We start from the raw sequence: 22,273 nt of genomic DNA on the forward strand, positions 1-22,273 counted from the left end.
ACAATTAGCTCTTAAAAACATCCACCTGCTATATTATGTAAAATCTTTGTAATAAATAGCTTAATTTTGGTACCAAGCTATGCAGCCACCATCTTCATTATACCTAACCAAATCCTAGATTTATAAATGCTAATAAATATCCAGAATAGCAGCAAAAAGGTTTTTCTGTCTTCTGTTGGGGAAGTAGGTAGCATGGCAATTGTGATTCTGAGAGAGAAAGGGTTGTTTGGAATGTTTGTGATGCACAGCAGTCCTGCTTGCCATGGAGAAGATCAGTTACAGATGTGACTAGAGTGCTCAGCACCTTACAGGATCCACCTATACAGGCTGGCGATTAGAAAAACCAGTATGATGAAAGGCAACATTACCCCTGCAGTGATGCATGCCCCAGCCTAATACCCCTCTTAGCTACCAAACCTTAGGACAAACCAGACCACATAAGCCTTGTGTTTCCCCAGTTTGGCTCCCTGCTTCTTAAACTCTCCTGTGTCCTTGGAAAGCCTCTGCTCCTCCTCATAGAGTAAACCTTGATTTAGCAGGGCTGGATAGGACTCTTTCTTTGGAATCTATCAACATTGCTATACATGGCATAGGAATAAGGCCAAGGAGGTGACAAGTTAAACCAAGTTGCTGCAGTTCTACTCCTCTGCCACACTGGCTAAAATCCCTGAGGATATTCTACCAGTTTTGGAGAAGGCTGCTATGATTTTGGTAACATTCCTGCAGATTTTCAGGTCCACATTGTATTTCATCCAGTGCATACTATAGGGTTTGTTGCTGTTGATGTGACATTTGACCGTTCTTTTTAATGATATGGTTGGTCCTCTCCTTTTATTCCCTCTTGGGTCATATAGGAAGCAGGGCTTGTAAGGAGTTTGCATGGTCTCCTGTTTGTTCTGTTATTTAGGGTTGGATCCCTGATTGCAGAGCACCTTTTAGTTTTATAGTCAGTCCTGCTTGGAGACCCCTTTTCTGAAGTTAACCCAGATACAAGGATATGATATAAATGGATTGTGAGTGGCATTTAGCTATCTTCTGTCTCTCCCTTTCTTTAAATTACTGCAGGGTTCTGTCTTTCCAATACTTCCACAGAGCAGAGGAGCCTTCTCTTATTTCTTTTCCTAATTTTAGGGACTTACTGGATGACTAAGGGCTGTAGTGTGTTTGAAATTAAGTTAAATTAGAAAAGGAAAATTAATGTTTCCCATAGTAAAGGAAAAGATCTCAAACTTGATTTTTCAGAAGTGCTGAGTACCCACAACTCTCACTAAAGATCATTAAAGCTGAAGGTGTTCAGCACATCTGACAATCATTCTAGTAGTTTGTTTTTCATCCACCTTCATTGCCCATCCAATGATGTAAATGTTATCTTACCTGATTAGGAAATGGTTAGTAGTTACCATTAGGCACCATCTACTCCAGCTATAACTAATTTAATGAGTCACAGATGCAGTTATAAGTGTTCATCAAAGACTGAAGAAATGAAAATCATTTTACTCTATTCAAAAAATACTAATCTGAGCTCTACTTCTTGTAAGAGCTTTGGAGAGATAGGACTCTCTGAGAACCAACTTTAGTATAGCCAGGGAATGAAAGTTCTGAATTTTGGTGGTAGTCAGCATTCCACTAAGCTTTGCACCTCACCTCTTTAGTTTATTTTTCTTTTGTTAATAAACCATTTGTTCAATGCTCCTTAGAACAGTCTGGCCTTTTCACGTTTCTCTCCTGGTAACTTGGCTAGTGATAGTGGAAAACCAAAATGTTTACCTTGTTCTCCTTTGCTTTTTATCAACAATTGGTCCTAATCCTGCCAACGGTTATGTAAGTAACTCTTTACATACATATGCACTATCGTTTAATTTAGTGAGACTCTTCCATGTGTGTGAAGTTATTCACATGAACACATTTTTGGCAGGATCAGGGTCTTAGTTTTGGAAAACAATGGGGGCTTGTTGGTTTGTCTTAGTTTCATGTCTGTCTCTGTTTCTGGACCAGGGACGTGCTAAAGGGACCATCTTCTAGCCAAAGCATTTCAGGAACTGATCTGAAATGAAAACATGAAGCATGGAAATGGGTCCTGTGAAATGAGTTCTATAATGCTCAGGCTTTACAGTAGAAAAGCTATCTTTCAGTTATGCCAGGAATAATACACAAAAAGGAAGCACCACACCATTGAACTAGCTTGCACAAAGTCCACTAAAAGGCAAAACTGTAAAGTTAAAGGCTTTTTCTCTCTTTCTTTTCAAATTGGGACTGCTAAACTAAGCTCAACTTTGCAGTTAAAATGAAATGGCTTAATCCTACACCACATGAAAGGAAAATGTCAGCAATTAAGTCAGAGGAGAAAGTTTTTGTTCGTGAAGGAATGCATGCCTGGAACTTGCCCTCAAAGGCTTTACAAGGAAAACAGTCGTTTATTTAGGCCATCTCTTCACAAAACACAAAAGAAATAAACTGATAATGGATTGGCCCTTCAGGGGGACCAAAGACTTTAAAAAAAAAAATGCTGTGGACCACCCTCCTCCTCCTAAGTATCAAATTGTCTCAGATGTAACCTTCCAGTAACCTTGCAAGAAGGCACTACAGCGTGATTCATTAGGATACCCCTATTCTTTTCTTTTCAGGCTCCTGCTCACATGGCTATTGGGAATGTCAGAATGGCAAGTGTTACAGCCCAGAACAAAGCTGCGATTTTGTAGATGACTGCGGGGATAATACCGATGAGAATGAATGTGGTACTTCCTGTACATTTGAGAAAGGCAGATGTGGCTGGCAAAATTCCCTAGCTGACAACTTTGACTGGGTTCTGGGAGTCGGCTCGCCTCAAAGTCTCAGACCTCCCAGGGACCACACACTTGGAAATGGAATTGGTATGTTATCAATTCACAAACGAGGATATAATCCTATTAATTAAGCTTCTCATGTGTTCCCCATGAGACAACAGAAGGGTTCTAAATATCTAATTAGGGTGTCATTATTAATAAATGAAACATATAATTGGTTATCAAAACATAATAGTGATTACTGTTCTACAATGCCTGTAGGCCAGAAAACTTTGATTCTCGGTTGCCCTTTCTCTAAATAATACTGCATGTGATGAGCAAGTCGTTATTTTACTTGGCAAGAGAGTGACATTTGATTTGGCCACAGATTTTAAGGATGAGTTAACTAGGCTGAGAGACCCATTAGGATCCACTCCACCAGAGTCAGATTGCATATCCAGAAAGCTCTCGTTCATGTCAGGCACATAATGCTGGAACATTCAGAACTTTTTTCTGTACAGACAGTGGTCCCTAAGTGCTATTCAAATATACTGTTGAGAAGGGGTGAAATTATCTAATATATTGAAGAGATTTTCAAAAATTAGTTAGGCTCTCAGCTCTCACTGAAAGTTAGTTGGAGCAGAGCCTATATATGCCCTCATGCCTTAGAGAAATCTCTCTCTAAACTGTTAAATCATCTCTAAAGAGTGTGTGCTAAGCAGGGAGGAACAAAGCTGTTTGGGGAAATAAGAACTGCCCCAAAATTTCTCCCTTGACTATAGCCAGTGTGGCTGCAGCTTTCACCACATCTTCCAGAAAACCTTCCATAAGCTCTCATGTCTCCCTGCTCTTGCTCAAGAACACCCAAGCACATATTCTTTCCCAATATCCATTGAACAGATTTTAGCTTCACCTCCTACCTTTGAAGTTCCCATTACAGAGCCACAAAGCTTCCCTTAGGAAAACCCCAAAAAGATCCTGAATTCAAATCTTCCACCTTCTAGAGTGCACAGAGGTCATGAGACTTGAATTCAGCAGTTGCCAGAAGGAATCACTAGGTTGGATTATGTGAAGGACTGTAGGAGGAATATGGATTGAATACAAGAAGGCCTGAGTTTACTGAATGATTGTAGGTAGAAAAGGAGGTAGGGGCTTGTGGAAGCTTGTATGAATGGTATAGAATAATTACATGAAACTATTTGTACATGTAGTGCCAAAAATTAGACGTGGTCTAAGTGGCCTACCCTCCACTGATGACATGAGTAGGAAGCAGTGCAGAAGAGATGGAATGAGCCAGATAATTTGTTTTTCTCTTTCTTTTGGCTTTTTAAAAGTCATAAGAACAGCCATACAGGATCAGACCAAAGGTCCATCTAGCCTAGTATCCTGTCTTCCTACAGTGGCCAATGGCAGGTGTCCCCAAACAGAGGCTAAGGACGTCATCCCTGGGAAAACACATTGCTGGTGTTCAATTTGTAACATCTGCCTGATCTCCTATAGAAAGAAATATTTTTCCCACCATAATATTATGGAAAACATCTATAATGCAAGTGAGCCTGAGAAAAGTTGAAGTCAGTTCTAAATGATGAAACCACCTCACTCAAATGGATTTGTATCCCTAATTCAAATATAAAATGCAATATTTTATGCAGTTATAAATTGATCAACAATGTACTGTTTATGCTATGATTATGTTTATTTGAATTCCAACTATATTGTTATCACCATAGCAAAAAAAAGATTGAATTTGAAATCTTGCTCTGTTTATTATGCTTTGTGATTGAAATATCTATCTGATTGGTTTTCATCATGAGAAAGAAATGGAGAACTCAAGTGCCACCTCATTTCCTGAAATGTTATTTAACTATCAGTATTTATTTGGGATCTTTTAGGGACTTAATTTGAAATGCAGCATAATACTTTTGTACTGGGGAATACAGATGGTCTGAACCAGTCTGATTCTTTATGGATACCTATAGATCCACACAAATGCAAAGGACTTGAGATTGGTTGGTCCCTTTGCCTACCAGAGCTAGCTTTGAACTGGTGTGACCTGCTATTTGGAGACCATAGAAGACTCATCCTCAGATTTATCAGTGTTGCATGATGTGACATGCTTACAGAATTGCCATCTGTTAGAAATGGTTCCTTCGGGAATTATGACCTTGCCAATAGCTATTCTACTTTAAAATGATGCAACTATTGGCAGCCCACAGATAAAGCTAGCAGAAGGGTTTATGCTTGCACTGGAGGGCAAGACCGCTGCATTGGAAAACATCTGCAACTCTGCTATTTAACATGGCCTGAAAAGCATAAAGTACTCTTGAAAAAGAGGATGTGGCCAGGATGGCTAAAACACATGTCAGTTCCCCATTTCTCCTTACAGACAGCTTCCAGCAGAATTTCTGTGTAGCCCCAGTGAAAAGTTAACCCATTTCCTCGTGTAACATGGGCAGAGGAAAAAGCACAGCCCATCTCCCACTCTTGTTTGCATGCAATGGATTTGGCTGATACAGGGTGTGCATTAGGGGGTATGCTTTACATTCTCTGCATTAGTTCTGCTGAGTTTTTAAAAACTAAAACAGTTCTTCATAACATGTAACTCTTGATTCTAGGAGCATTCCTATATCTTGAAGCTACACCAATAGGCCTAAGAGGTGAAAAAGCCCATGTGAAGAGCTCCAGGTGGAAAGAGTCGGGCACAGCTTGTATGATGAGTTTTTGGTACTACAAGTCCTCAAAAGCCACAGGACACATTCAGGTTCTCATTAAGGTAATGATCAAATAATCTTTTCCATTTGAATATGCTGATACTTATACTGTCTGTAAGAATGTGTGGCTCCAGCTGAGAATGATTCTACACACCTTCCACTGGCTCAGCTGGTGAGAGGATTCTCTTCAGTTCTTCTGTTGTTTGTGGATCAATGTGGACTCACTGTCCATGACTCCCAGACCCAGTTTATCCCAGCATTGTGCCTTTCATACAGAACCATACACTGTATGCTAATCTCTTTAACATGCTTCACAAAACCACTCTTCTAACCCAAAATTTCTCACCTAAAAAGCCATAGACAATCTTTAGAAACCCTCTCCCCACTCCTATGAAAGTCACATAAATAGAATTTACCTCTTACACCAAAAGGTCTCAATAATTCATTAAACAGGTCTCCCTCTCTTTCACTTTGCCTCTGAGTTCACTGTCCCTAATGCTGCTTTTCTTTTGATATATCAAACCTCTGTCGTCTTTGATACTTTCCATGTCAGAGCAATTTTAACTTTTTATTTGATTCCCTTTTCGTTGATAGCCGTGTGTAGCCTTGTGGATCTGATGTGTTGACATCCATGAATAGAATGCATTCAGCAGCCAGCATAAAGAAAGAGAAAATGTAAAAAGTATGCTTTGGTTGGCATATTTCTTTTTATTTACACACATGCGCATGCACGCGCACGCACAAAATGAACAATGACCTTAGTTTTAGAAATGGCATTTATTTTCATAAGTTAGGGGATGGTGTCATAACACATAAGTGCTGCAACCAAAAGTTTATTGAATAAAAGTTATCCAATAACAAATAAAGACTGATGCCCTTCCTGCAGCTTGCTGTTATATTTATTGCTATGGAAGAGATGTATTAAAGCGAAAACGCAAGTTGACAGTCAAAATGCTGATTATAAACAAAATATAGAAACATATCTTTGATGCTATATAAACACATATTTCAACTCTTTGTAGATTATAAGCCACTAAAAGTATTTCACTACTATGAATCTATGTAGTTCTACTTATAAGTGCAATCACAAATCACCCCGTGTGTGTGCGCATGTGCAGTATATTAGTAATAAAAATACAATTATAAATCAATCGTGCCATATATTTGCCATCTAGCTGTTACGATCTCTCCCTGCAGTATGCCTAATAAAGATCAGGACAGAATTCATTTTGGGGAACTTCATGACAACTCTGATTTCCAATGAACACGTTATCTTAACTCTTTAATTAAAATTACATTCTGCCCTTGAAAATAATCTACAGCAAATTCTTTCCCTGATTACCTCTGTATTATATGAATGATTCAAATCCCTGAAAGTTAAAACACTTCAGTGGACTTTAACATGTGGACATATGACCCAGAGTAAGTCTGTCTGAACTAAACAAAACAATGGGCCTTTGGCAGTCATTAGCAGCCTTTTTTCTTGGATTAGTGCAAACACATACAAGTAAGAGGTGACTGATATTTAACTAGCTGTTTAGTTTAATGGATCATGAGATAAATTTTTACAGCTATTTTCCAGAAAAGATCAAATCCATAAACCAAACAGCTAGGTGAAGACTGGTAATTCCGATTATTGATGTGTTTCTAAAATTACTCTTCAATGGTAATCCAGTCATAGGTAAAGGCAGAAAGATCCTGATGTTTAGAATGAATGAAGTTCAATGGCAAACACTTCTTTCAAGTCAGCATTTGCTTTGTGTTCTAATCTTTTTAAGTGATTCAAAGATATGATCTGTGACATCTAAATACTATAGTGATTGGCCACTTAGAAATGCTTAATAATTAATATTCATATGTACAAATGACTAACCTGGGTGACAAGTAAATAAGGAATTGTATTATATATATATCCATTGTGATATCAACATTGATTGCCTAAAGTAACTATAACTATAACTATACTACTGTATGGAGGATTTTGCTAGAAGTGCAGATGGCCATTTATTATATGTATATCCCACTTTGATTACATAGAATGCATTTAAGAGGAAAAACAAAAGCAGATTCTTCTACTGATCTTCCAATGGCCCCAGTCCTGATAAGTGACCTATGCAGGTGGACTCTGCAGGATTGGAGCCAAAGAGGTTTCCCTTTTGAAATAACACAACATTCTGCAATTTTCTCTTTAAATACTGAACACTTGATTTTTGTTCTACCTCTTTTCTTGTGACTGAGCAGCTGGTGCTCGTTAAAGAAATGTAATATATACAAATTAAATGACTACTTTAACAGTAGGTGGAGAGAGTTGGTAAATGTTGTGTTCATTGTTTTTAGAGTTTGAAATGCAGTTATTTTACATTTGAGCTCAGAAACAGAAGGAATGTCAGCCTTACCTCCATGAAAGAAACAGCACTTTGGGGGGGTTCTTAGATGCTCTTTACCTTAGATGCTCTCTACTTATGTTTGGAGCATGCTGTCTTTCTTAAAGGTATTTTTACTATCACTGTTACTTTAAGCCATACACTAGCATAAAATAGCTGATTTGATTTAGCCACACAATTGCTTTTGAAACCATCCCAGTACTATGTAAAATGAGTTTGGAGTCCATGAAACCAACCTCATTTGCTCTAGGGTTTTTTTAAAGGAAGTAACAATACACTGAAGAACTAAGTAGGAAATGTACCCCTCTTCCAACCGAATAAAGGGATTATTAAAGTTCTCTTTAACTTGAACAGATGATCCTTACCAAATAGTTCTCTCTGTCTCACACTCTCTCACACACACACACACACACCCTGCCACAATACTTAAGGAAACATCCTATCTATAGAGCTTTTTGAATCATCCCACAGAATGTAATACAGATTTATATCCTTGCTATGGAATTCTTTAGAATGGTTCAAAAACCTATACAAAAATCCCTTTCTCTACGTTTTAGAGTAATTTCTATAGTAACCACTTGGTTTCAAAACTATTCAATTAAGTCATTTTCTCCCTTCCCTCCCTTTTTAAATTAAACTAACATAAACCATATAGTCATTGCATAAATGCTTGTAGGCTATTTTTAAATGATCCCACCCTTCTGTGAGCTGCTGTCTTTTTTCATAATAAATGGCTGCATAATGTGAGCAAGTTAAAGTCAGTTTGAGTGATATAAATTTGAGTGAGAACATTACTAGCCCAGTTCTCTGCCCTATAACAAAGTCATGTATTAGAGACAGAGAAAGAAGAAAAAAATTCACATTGTGGCTGGAGCCTCCCAATTCTTCTACAGGAAATTGGTCTTGTCCTTCCATTGCTTTGCATATACCGGTACAAATCCCAACAGCAGTGCGGACGGTAGTCTGAATTTCTACTTAGCAGCATCCAGTCTCACATAAGGACTGAAGTCTGATCAGCCAGTGCATTGTCGATGAGAAGACATAGTGGAGTTCCCCATCTTGATTCAATCTATTTTAACTACTGCGCCAGTGTAACTTCATTGACTTCAGAGGAGTTATTCCTCTGGCATTAACTCCAGACTTATATTAGTGTGAGAGCAGATCAAGCCTATAGTATCCTTGTGATGTGTATAGATGATTTACATTAGCATTAATAGGAGTTATGAACCTTCATCAAAAGAAGTATATTATTTGTTATATTCCTAAAGTGTTATCTTAGATAATGAGCTCAACGTCACATCTGCTGTGGGACTTCTTCACAGAGAACATTTTATTGCTGTCAAGCATAAGGAGACTTGTTGGGACTCTCAGTTAAGGGTGTTGCAGAAAATTTCTGTGAAAATGTCTTTGAATTTATTGGGTTTTGTTTTAATGCTCATATTATTATTAACATAAATCTCTGTGTAGAATAAGAATTCTCTCATTGAAATGACACTGATGGGCAGTTCAACTAGTTTTAGAAATACTGTGTGTTGCAAATCAAAATCCTCGCCATTTATGCAAATGAAAGACATTGACATTATAGCTGTGTTTGAAGACTGCATTATCTACCTTGCCATCCATCTAATTTGAGACTGTGAAGTGTTCAGCTGCAGTGCAGCAACCACAACATGCAAATAGATTATTTCCAGGCTGAATTTGAGTGCTACTAATCAGAACAACACTATTGCTTTAAGACATGTCTAAAATGATCTGTGTATGGTTGCAGTAGAACAGGATTAAATGTAAGAGAAACTGACATTCTGAGGCTAAAATGTAGGAAGAAAACTGAAAAATCCCTTTCCCACTCAACACCCAAATATTGATTTATTTTAAAACATGGAGAACATGGGTTCTCTATTATGTAATACGTTTAAAACAGAGCTACAGAAACCATTTTCAAATTGAAGAAAAACCCAACAATTTTATAGCTGCTTATTTTTGAATAACTGTTTCCAATACTGTTTAAATTGTCTTGGCCATAGGAATAAAAAAAAATTGGGGCAACACAATGGAAGAGAAATTACAAATCAAAGGGTTATGTTATTTGCTGCAATGACTTTTCAGATGCCAATCTTAATTGCATTGAGTATTAACCTAATGTAGTTTAAAGGTTAATTTAGGGTCTGAGCAAGGCTTTTGGGGCCTCTTCAATGAGTTTGGATCAGTTCCCTTAGAGCAATAGAGAAATGTGCAAGGATGATAAATAGCCATTAGCAGCTACCTCCATTCACTATGACAAAGCCAATATGCACAGGAGCTCATTAGGAATTTCCAGTGGACCTTATTCTGGAACTTGTCATAGGGAATTTATTCCATCCAGTAAATGAGCAAAAACGTAATGACATTCAGGAGGACAAGACATCCAAGCCAGCTCATGGCAGCCTAAACAGAGAAAGTCCCGTAGACAGTTCCACAGCTACGAACTAGCCGATCCATTGGATTAGTCGGCATAGGGCCAGCTGTACCCAACAGCCAGAGTCCTGCAGCTGCTAATGGATTAATATATTGCAGAACTTGTCACCTGGGTATTGCTGCTTATTATCAAGTGTCATAAACTATCACAGATGTTGATTTTTCAGCTATCAGAAGGCAAGGAGGAGAGGAGAAAAGAATAAATATAGAAATGTGCAGCTTAGCTGGCTCTGCAGCCCAAGGTCTAGATGACCTGTGGCTTTCCTGAAATTCCCTGGTCATTTTTAGTGGAATTAAGTGTACAAAAAATGTCTCCATAGTGAGATTTGAAGAGGGAAATCTGAAGAACGGGGGTGCGGCAGATGCCAGCTGATTTATTTTGGACTCCTGTGTTTTTAGGTTTTGTAGAACTTAAACTTAAAAATGAAATTTTCACAAATCAGTATCACTGGCCCCCATTTACTTGAGCTGCTTTCCATGAAAGTATGCAGTTTGAGGAAACTACTTATTGGTGCTTAGGAGATTAGAAATAGCCCATATCATCGCACTGATGCTCATTTCTGGCTGCATAGAAAATGATCAAATCTTTATGTCAGCATGGGTTCTTTTCTAACAGTGTATCTAAGCCCTGTGGAGTTGCAGGATAAAAGAGTACATTTTCAAAGAATAACAAGGTTTTTACTGATTTGATTTTAATGGGAGTTGTGTAATCAGACAAGTTGAAAGTCTGTGGATAAGGATTTTTAATCCCGCTTCTGAAATACAAGAAATCTTCCCAAATAGATGCCTAAAAAAATCTGGTGCACAAATGCAAAAATTTGCCAGCAACTCTTTTTATAGCTAGGTTCAGTAGGTTAAATTCTTACCTTGTTTTTCTCTCAACACTTTAATATTCTGATCATCTCAAATCTGTGCATAGTACTTTTGCTTCCTTAGTTCTTTAAAATATTTTTGACCAAAAAAATCTCCTTTTGTTTTTCATTTTATATCCAGGAGAGTCTGGTTAAACATAACGCAGGTAAGGGCCAGATTCTGTCACTCTTATTTATAGTGAGTTGCACAAATTCCCCAACAGCCAAATTTTCAACCCCCTATTCCCACTGGTGAATCAAAAGTCCTATTTAAATCAATCGAACAACTTATACAAGTAACCACTTACTGGTGGGAGTAAGGGGTTGACTATCTGGTAACCCAGGTGACCTAAATTGAAATCATTGTGGCTGCTTGCAAAATAACTACTCAACTTGAGTAAGGGTGGCAGACTCTGACTGTAATAGGGGCTTCAGTATTGAATTCATGGGCAAGAAAATGCCCCCTAACTAATCAAATGTACTGACTGACCACAGTTTCCAAAACCACATGCAGCTAGCTCACTTTGCACTTAGTGGGCACTAACTGAAATGGAGTCATACCAGAGATGAATTTGACACAATGATTCCAGCACTTTATGAGCAGATCTCCTAGAAAATTGTGATTGAAGCAATGAGTAGTAAATATAAAGATAAGCCAGTGATAATGGGAAAATGTTATATCTTTCCAAATTAGTTTTCATAACAGGAGAAGAAAAAGCTGTGTGAGACTCTGAGCAGAACTGTTATCATTTACTGTATTCCATTTTCTCTAAAATAATTTCCTAACTTATTCATCAGTCTTCCTACTGGTAAATTACTGTAAGGGTAGCTCATTGTGTTCTTAAATTGCAGCTAAATTTAAACATTCATTCAAAACAGTTTGGTGACCTGGAATAATAAATCTTGCAGGTGCAGGACAAAGCAAATTGCTATTTTTTTTAGCCAAAGCCCGGAAGGGTCACTACTACACTTTGAAATCTTGTTTGTGAAGACAAAATAGGAAGAAACTGATTGATCAGAGGATTTTATCACTTAAATACCCATGTGTGTTTTGTGAGAAACAAACAAGATCAGAAAAAATTGCATGTAACTAAATTATTCATCCTTTTGACCTGAGTTCCTTGAGAAATTGGCCCCTTTTTCCCCTTCTTCTTCTTCTTCTTCTTATTTTGTCCTGAGGAGGCCATTAGTGGTAGGCATCAGCATTGAGATTCCATCTCCAAAATCCACTTGGACTTCATTGCATGATACTTCAGCTCTGTAATACTGAGTCCCTGGACTTGATTTACTCCATCTTAGGGAACTTGTAGAGTCACCCTTGAGGAAGTCTGTGTTGTCTGCTTGGCCATTCTTTATCCCAGTAGTTTTGTCATGGAAAGTTAGTATTAAATTGTGTTTCAGACTCTATGGCTGGTGGAGCTTTCATAAGACAGACTTGCTTTGCTCAGCACATTTTGGGGTACACTTACAGCCAGTGGGGGTAGCAGCTCTGAAGCCCACTGACAGAAGCTGGTATATCCCAGGGCTGAATCAAGCCCCCTTCTATGGAAATGGAATGAGTTTTTATATTATTCTAAAAGGTAGTATGTGTAATAGAATCTGACACTTATTGAAGAAATTAATATATTGTAGAGGCTGTCTCATGCTGACCAGATGTGAGTCCTAGCACACAGTCTAATTGCTCCAGACAAGCATCCCAGTTTGCAAAAAATGAAAATGTCTGTTGCCAAGGATTCCAATTAAGCTCAGCAAGACTGTAAGAAGCTGACAAGTCTCCTTCCCTACTTCTTGTTTCCCTTTCCAGCCCCTTTCCTCTTCCCTTCTGATCATGTTCTCAGATAATCTCATCCCACTATTGAAAATTGACTGAAATGAACAGATGATACATTAGCAAAACGTCAGTTAGTGCTAAGGTAGCACTGAAGCCCAATACTTGACATTAAACAGTTTACCAATTTTATCTATATGTAAGCAGAGTTACTAAAGAGCTGAACTCACTGAGAGCTGTGTTAAGTGGGAAGGAGGGCTGAAGACATATTGGTGAGTGGCTAGCAGGACGGCTGGCAGAGAGGAGCAGCCAGCAGGCTAGTGGAGAGGAGCAGCTGGCGGTGAAGACTGTAGCAGAACCCCGCGGAGAGGCATGGCAATCGGCCGTTGACCTGAGCAGCATGTAAGCTGCCCCCCATACCTTCCCCTACTTTCACCCAGGCTGGGAGGTAAACTTTTCAGATGAACTTCTGAGCTCTGGAGACTGCACTGACCAAGGAGAGAAACTATGGGTGGGGGTGACTGTTGGGTTGCTAGACTTAAGACCCTGAGGGGAAAAGGACACTGCCAAAATGGGGGTGGGTCTTCTGCCCATGGTTTGTGTTATGAATCCTGTTTGTGGTGTTTCCCCCAACATAATGCTACAATGTTTCCCTCCTTTATTAAAAGGCTTTTGCTACACTCAGACTCTGTGCTTGCGAGAGGGGAAGTATTTCCTCTTAGAGGCACCCAGGGGGGTGGTATGTAATTGTCCCAGGTCACTGGGTGCGGTTTTGCATTGTGTCATTGAAATGGATACTGAACCTGGCCCTTGTTGCTGCCAACTCTGATGGGCAGAAGGGTTACATATACCTTTTGTGTGTTTTTTTTTCTCAGAGTCCTGGATTTGTTCCATTTCATGGTAGTGATATTTGATTAGCTGACAGACTTAGAACATTAAGTCCAAGTATGTTTAAAATGATCTTGGTTAGTCCAAAAAGACTCATAGTGGGAGGAGTCCAATTGTACTTACCAGAAACTATTTCAATTTCTGGCCTCCAGTTTATAGATTAAAGTAGGTTATGGACAAACAACCCTGTTTCTACTTTTGGTGACAATCCAAAGTAATTTACTTTACAAAGATGGCCAGATCTGATCGCTTTCCCATTAATTGTATAAAAAGGTCATATTAGATATTATTCAGGCCTCGTACTTGCGCTTTCCATGATCTATGTGCATACTTGCTTGTAACTAGGCCAAATAGCATTATTTAATGGTAAATTTAAATGTTAACAATGAAAGATGCTTTAGAAAGAAGTGTTGCATCTTTGCAGCTACTGGCTTCCTGCCAGTGGTAGTAAAGCAAGATTATCAGTAGCAGCATTGAGAAACAGTGTAACATTTCACAAATCTCCCCAAAGTATTGATTAACCTTTTCCATCTATTTTGCTATTATTATTTTGCATTATTTAGTATTATATGCATATATATGACACCCAAGTAGTGTCTGGTGCACCTAATATAGATAGATTAAGAATGAACAATATTTTTCTCATCTTTGATAGTACCTGCTATATATAAGTAGCATACCAGAAAGGGACAGACATGCAGGAACCTGGCCAGCAACTGAATATTAAGGGGATTCTAATTTACAATTAGTAGAAAGACTGGAGAAAGTTGTGTCTTACATTTCATTTTAATGATCTTTCCATATTAATGCTTATTCTTATATTAATTTCTCAGCATTTCACGTATCACTGTTTTATTTTTAAGTTTCTGATATCAAGTTATTCTTTTCGTCCAATGAACAAGAGGAACCCCAACCCTCCATCACAGCTCCTTGTGCAAGATTCTAATGCAGTATACAGAGGGAAATTTAAGTACTTTTAAATTATATGTATATGTATGTTTCTTTAAAAGCTTTTCTTTCCTTGTTGTGTGTGGGCTGGAAAGAGTTTGTGTGGTTGCTATGCTGCCCAAAGAGGCTGCATCTACCTACAGATATTGGAATGATTCCAGAGCCCTCTATGCTCCCGATCCCAGTCAGCTGCTTTTTGTCCTGGCAATCCAGGCTAAAAGCAGCCCCAGCATCAGTCCTTCACCTTCCCACCACTGGTAAGAGCAATACCCCAGGACTTCTAGCCCCCCTCATCCCTTTGTGATAGTTCCACGTCCTGCCTATCTTTTGTAGGGTCCGGACCTCTCTCCTGGAGGAGGTAGAAGGTAGCTGAGCTCTTGCTGATTACCCTCTTCGACCAGTCAGACCTCACTTCCTGATCAAACTACCCTCAGGCTGCATGGAGCTGGAGGCCCAGGAGTAGAGCACCGTGGGGGGAACAACTTTAAAAAATAGAGTTGTTTAATCTTTCCAGAATTTGACTGTTCCCTCTCTCTGGGATATTTGAACTGCATCTCTCTTCCTGCAAGTACTTGGGATTTGTCTGTACCGCTTCAGAGCCTGTGCCTATCCCTTCCACCTTCAGACCAGATTCTGTGCCTTTGGTGATGAAAAGAGAGATACAGTTCAATGTTCCATGTGTTATCATTGCAATCCCAGCTTACTCTGGAGCAGCAGTGAGCAGAAACTTTTTTTTCTTCCCTATCCTCCCCTCTCTCCAAGCCTCCATCAAGTTGAACTATTGAAATAATTGAGAGAGGACTGGCTAAACTGAGAGCAGATAAGCAACTCTTCTTTAGCAGGGAAGCAGACCAAAGCTCACTGGAAACGCACTGTTCTCAAATGTTCTCTGTGCTTTCCTGCAAGCCTTTGCTACTTGGAGAAGTGATTCAAAATATGAGGAGTCAACAGCCATTTTTGTCACCCACTGACCAAGAAAGCTGTGGGAATCACTCACAGGGAAGAAGGTACTGTGGAGGTTTCCACTCCATTTTCCTAGTAAACAGGATTTCCTGTATCTGGCTCTGCTACAATCCAGTTACTTGTAGTTGACAGCACAGCTATTGAGTGGCAAGCCCTAAACAAGATGGGATGCTCATACTAAGTAATGGAAACTCTCCTAGCCTCCTGCAAGCTTTCCTCTGTCTTGGCTCACATAAGAGTTTGGACACACATCTGTGGCTGGTGTCAGGAGAGAGGCATGAAGACTAGAAAAAAAGGCATTTCAGCTCTTTTGGGTTTCTTACAGGATGTCTTCAATTTGGGCTTAAGACCAACTGTCAGGGAACCACAGCTGAACCCAGACCCTACTCATTGTCCTCAGGAAATGAATCCAGCCCCCCAGGGCCGGTCCGAGGAAATTTCGCGCCCTAGGCAAAACTTCCACCTTGCACCTTCCCCCACCCTGAGGTGCACCTCCGCGGCAGTTCCCCCCCCCTGCCCTGAGGCACCCCCTCCCCCCCACGGCAGCTCCCCAACCTCCCAGCCGGGGAGCCGTGCAGTGCCTCCCCACCCCAGCTCACCTCTGCTCCACATCCTCCCGGAGCACACCGCCCCCGCTCTAATTCTCCTCCCAGCCTTGCGGTGCCAAACAGTTGATTGGCGCTGCAAGCCTGGGAGGCGGGAGAAGTGGAGCAGCGACCGCGCTTGGGGAGGAACCACTGTAAAAAAAACCAAAACTGCCTAGTTCGCCTTAATGGTAGCAACGGCCCTGCAGCCCCCTGAGTGGCAGAAGACTCCAGCAGGCACAGTCTTAAACCCTGGTTCCTTGGCTGCTCAGTAGCATTCCACATCCACAGTTGTTGCTGGTCTTACTTCCTGTTCCTGCTCTCAGCTCCCTTCTTGCTCCTAGTCCTCAGACCAGATCTGCGCTCCTGCTTTCCTGCTCCTTCTCCCTGGTTCTGCTCCTGGATCCTAGCTCCTGCCCCCACCCTGACTGATACTCTGGCTCTGAACCCTGACTTTTGGTTCCTGGCTCCCAGCTCTGGCTTGCTTCCTGGATGTGTTTCTTGTCTTCTGACCACAACTCTAACCCCTGGATTGTGGTTTCTGTCTTTCAGCTCTGGCTCACTCCCCGGACTTGGGATTCAGCTTCTAACCACTGCTCAGACCCCTGGCTCTAGCTCCAGCTCTCCTCCTGGACTTGATAACTTGGCTCTTGACTCGGCACCTAGGCCTGGCTATCTCTGTTCCAGCCATTAAGCTAGCCTTCCACCCTGACCATTAGGCAAAGCCACCCAGGGCCCACTACACCTCCCTCCCATCATTTCTTCTCAGGTTTCGGCATTATACAGTGTCATATGCAGGTATGAAGATGTAATTGGGTTACAAGCCAGGGTAATCACACTTTAAAGCACTCTTCACTTGCCCACCTTTATTATTTGCTTGACACTTTGTCCATTTGGTTTGGAGAAGACCTCTCTGTCTATAGCTCTGACAGCTGGGCTCTGATAACACCAGTGATTTCAGCTATTCTCTTATTTGCCCCAGCCTTCCCTGGAATTCTGTTACTTAAGAGGAAATAGAACCGAACGGTGCCATAAGTTCTCATTCATGGAACATAAACTCCCATATAAAGCAAAGGAGTGCCTGATTCTGATCTCATTTACATCAACCTTCTCACTAGTGTGGACAATGGAGTTAGTGCTGATTTAAACTGAGGTAAATGATCTCAGAATCAGGTCTCACTTGTTTACTTACAAATTAAAAGACAGACACATTTATTTTGTAAAGATGTCCTATTAAAAGACATTACTTCTCATCTCCCATATGATGCATGCAGATGTAATCATCATGTTTGAATATGAGTGCAGTAGGTTGACAGTTGCTTACTGTACCATTAGTGAACAATTGTGTTCTAACTGATTTAGAATAAAGGTTTGTGGGTTTCAACTAATCAGAGACTATATTCGCCATAAAAGTACATCTTTCAAATAATATTCTTCTATGATTAGTCTGATTTTTAGCTCAAATTTTAAATATCCCCATAAATAATCTGACATAACAGAAATCAACTCATTATAATAAAATAGGATTAATGCCTTTGAATTCAAGGCTCAAGTATAAGACTATTTTCCATTACCTATTACTTTATCAAAGTTTAATATATGGGCTGATATTTTCAATGCTGAGTATCTGCCTCAGGCTGAATTTTTGAGAAAGTTTTAGCCAAAACAGTTTAGCAACTTCTGAGAATGAGTTTAGGGCATAATATGTTGTTTTCCCTGTATTGAAATTTGGTTTTTTTTAGATGTTCTAGTGCCTCCAGGGTTTGGAACAAGAACAACCTTAACATGCTTTTAATGTATTTGTGTAAACCAAAGTGGATTCAGACTGCTGGCATTTAACATTAGAAAAGGTTGCAGAGCAATTTTTAAACTAAGAGATGGAGGAAAGCCGATTGCTGCAGAGGAGCACATGGATTGGACAGAAACTTCTCTTAGAGGAGAGTCTATTGATAGAGATTCTCTAGGTTTTAGTCAGGAGGAGAGGATGGAAGGGGATAATGTAAGGGCCAGATCAGATGAGAAACATTCACATAAAAGAGTATCTGACACATCAGAAAAAGGCAGAAAATAAACAGTGACAAGTTTTTAACGTGCTTGTACACAAATGCTAGAAGTCTAAATAATAAGATGGGTGAACTAGAGCACCTTGTGTTAAAGGAGGATATTGATATAATAGGCATCACAGAAACCTGGTGGAGTGAGGACAATCAATGTGACACAATCATTCCAAGGTACAAAATATGTTGGAAGGACAGAACAGGTCATGCGGGGGGCGGGGAGGGTGAGTGGCACTATATGTGAAAGAAAATGTAGAATCCTATAAAGTAAAAATCTTAAATGAATCCACGTTCCATAGAATCTCTATGGATATTAATTCCATGCACTAATAAGAATATAACAGTAGGTATATATTATAGACCACCAGGATGGTGATAGTGACGATGAAATGCTAAGGGAGATTAGAGAGGCTATCAAAATAAAGAATTCAATAATAGTGGGGGATTTCAATTATCCCCATATTGACTGGGTATATGTCACCTCAGGACGAAATGCAGAGAAAAAATTTCTTGATACTTTAAATGACTGCTTCTTGGAGCAGCTGGTACAGGAACCCACAAGGGGAGATGCAATTCTCGATTTAGTCCTGAGTGGAGCGCAGGATCTGGTCCAAGAGGTAACTATAACAGGACCGCTTGGAAATAGTGACATTCCTGTGGTGGGAAGAACACCTCAGCAGCCTAACACTGTAGCATTTAATTTCAGAAAGGGGAACTATGCAAAAATGAGGAGGTTAGTTAAACAGATATTAAAAGGTACAGTGACTAGAGTGAAATCCCTGCAAGCTGCATGGACACTTTTCAAAGACACCATAATAGAGGCCCAACTTAAATGTATACCCCAAATTAAAAAAAACACAGTAAAAGAACTAAAAAAGAGCCATGGTAGATTAACAACCATGTAAAAAGAGCAGTGAGAGATAAAAAGGCATCTTTTAAAAAGTGGAAGTCAAATCCTAGTGAGGTAAATAGAAAGGAGCATATACACTGCCAAATTTAGTGTAAAAATGTAATAAGAAATCCAAAAAGGAGTTTGAAGAACAGCTATCCAAAAACTCAAAAGGTAATAACAAAATGTTTTTTAAGTACATCAGAAGCAGGAAGCCTGCTAAACAACCAGTGGGGCCCCTGGACAATCGAGATACAAAAGGAGCGCTTAAAGACGATAAAGTCATTGCAGAGAAACTAAATGAATTCTTTGCTTCAGTCTTCACAGCTGAGGATGTTAGGGAGATTCCCAAACCTGAGCCGTCCTTTGTAGGTGACAAATCTGAGGAATCGTCACAGATTGAATTGTCACTAGAGGAGGTTTTGGAATTAATTGATAAACTTAACAGTAACAAGTCACCAGGACCAGATGGCATTCACCCAAGAGTTCTGAAAGAACTCAAATGTGAAATTGCGTAACTATTAACTATGGTTTGTAACCTGTCCTTTAAATCAGCTTCTGTACCCAATGACTGGAAGATAGCTAATGTAATGCCAATATTTAAAAGGGGCTCTAGAGGTGATCCCGGCAATTACAGATCGGTAAGTCTAACATCAGTACCGGGCAAATTAGTTGAAACAAAAATAAAGAATAAAATTGTCAGACACATAGAAGAACATAACTTGTTGGACAAAAGTCAACATGGTGTCTGTAAAGGAAAATCATGTCTTACTAATCTATTAGAGTTTTTTGAAGGGGTCAACAAACATGTGGACAAGGGAGATCCAGTGGACATAGTGTACTTAGATTTCTTTAGGAAAGTCTTTGACAAGGTCCCTCACCAAAGCTCTTACATAAATAAAGTTGTCATGGGAGAAGAGGGAAGATCCTTTCATGGATTGAGAACTGGTTAAAAGACAGGGAATAAAGGGTAGGAATAAATGGTAAATTTTCAGAATGGAGAGGGGTAACTAATGGTGTTCCCGAAGGGTCAGTCCAGGACCAATCCTATTCAATTTATTCATAAATGATCTGGAGAAAGGGGTAAACAGTGAAGTGGCAAAGTTTGCAGCTGATACTAAACTGCTCAAGCTAGTTAAGACCAAAGCAGACTGTGAAGAACTTCAAAAAGATCTCACAAAACTAAGTGATTGGGCAAATGAAATGGCAAATGAAATGTAATGTGGATAAATGTAAAGTAATGCGCATGGGAAAAATAACCCTAACTATACATGCAATATGATGGGGGCTAATTTAGCAACAACTAATCAGGAAAGAGATCTTGGACTCATCGTGGATAGTTCTCTGAAGATGTTCATGCAGTGTGTGCAGCGGCAGTCAAAAAAGCAAACAGGATGTTAGGAATCATGAAAAAAGGGATAGAGAATAAGACATAGAATATCTTATTGCCCTTATATAAATCCATGGTATGCCCACATCTTGAATATTGTGTACAGATGTGGTCTCCTCATCTCAAAAAAGATTTACTGGCATTAGAAAAGGTTCAGAGAAGGGCAACTAAAATGATTAGGGGTTTGGAATGGGTCCCATATGAGGAGAGATTAAAGAGGCTAGGACTTTTCAGCTTGAAAAAGAGGAGACTAAGCAGGGATATGATAGAGGTATATAAAATCATGAGTGGTGTGGAAAAAGTGAATAAGGAAAAGTTATTTACTTGTTCCCATAATACATGAACTAGGGGCCACCAAATGGAAGTTCTTCGCACACCACACAGTCAACCCGTGGAACTCCTTGCCTGAGGAGGTTGTGAAGGCTAGGACTATAACAGGGTTTAAAAGAGAACTAGATAAATTCATGGAGGTTAAATCCATTAATGGCTTTTAGCCAGGATGGATAAGGAATGGTGTCCCTAGCATTTGTTTGTCAGAGGGTGGATGGAGATGGATGGCAGGAGAGACATCACTTGATCATTACCTGTTAGGTTCAATCCCTCTGGGGCACTTAACATTTGCCACTGTCGGTAGACAGGATACTGGGCTGGATGGATTTTGGTCTGACCTAGTATGGCCATTCTTATGTTCTTATATATAAACCAGGCTTATAATAGATGTATAATGCTGTTGCTCTTTCCTAATTACTGTCAATAGCATGCAATGCTATGCCATAAGGATGGTTATTTTCCCACTTTGCTTTATTCTGCATTTCTACCCTGATATGGTAAAAAATATTCAATTTTTTTATACACTCTTTTCACTACATTAAGAATCCTAGTTTTGCTATTTAAGTAGGCCAGCTCCCAGATGTAAAGAAGGTTGTCAGGCTGCGAGTGATTGTGATAATAGAAAGATACAGTGGATGTCTTTGGTTCAATATATGGACTTCACTGCTTTATTCCCTGTTGGTGTAAGCATTAGAGTTCAAATCTTGTTCTCAACTTTCCAAAAGTTCGGTGATAGTTTGAGGTTTTGGTTTGTCTCATTACAAGAGTAGTCACCAGGTGGTAAGTTCAGATCCACATTTTGGTCTTGGGTCTGTCTGTTTATACTTCTAGCAACTACCATGCACCTCATATACTTGATCAAAAGCAGTCATGGTTCCACTGTGATTCTATGATGTTTGTATGGTCAACTACAAAGGATGCCCTGCAAAAGATGTCCAGTGGTGTGGCGGTGGACAGGTAGGACACTTTGCATTACTTGTCACCCAAAAAATGATGTGCCAGAAGTCACTGTCCCTGATGTTATTTTCTCATGTGTAAATAATTGCAGTTCGCCTCTCCTTGTAAATTGTTTGTTGTGTTCACTTGTACTTCTAGAGTACAACCACACTACGCTGAACTGATGATAGAGATTGGTTTAGCTGTATCATTTCTGCCGAATCTATTAATCTGTAATATTTTTGGAGTTAACATTAATGGAGTCTATTAGTGCTTAAACACTATGATTTGTTCATGCACTAATTTTCCCCACACCTGCACAGAAAGATACTGCTTTACCTCCCTATGGTGACAGATT

The 22,273-nt window shown here is 39.6% G+C and overlaps 1 protein-coding gene across 1 annotated transcript in view; it reads left to right on the forward strand.

The window, feature by feature from the left end:
• The window catches only part of MALRD1 (MAM and LDL receptor class A domain containing 1), a 420,915-nt gene that overhangs the window by 224,768 nt on the left and 173,874 nt on the right, over window positions 1-22,273 (forward strand). The window contains exons 26-27 of the mRNA XM_045007156.1: window positions 2,625-2,870; window positions 5,378-5,535. Of these exons, the coding sequence (XP_044863091.1) occupies window positions 2,625-2,870; window positions 5,378-5,535 (404 nt within the window). The remainder of the gene's footprint in view (window positions 1-2,624; window positions 2,871-5,377; window positions 5,536-22,273) is intronic.

This window comes from Mauremys mutica, chromosome 2, assembly GCF_020497125.1.
Source record: "Mauremys mutica isolate MM-2020 ecotype Southern chromosome 2, ASM2049712v1, whole genome shotgun sequence".
In the NCBI taxonomy this organism is placed as follows: Eukaryota; Metazoa; Chordata; order Testudines; family Geoemydidae; genus Mauremys; species Mauremys mutica.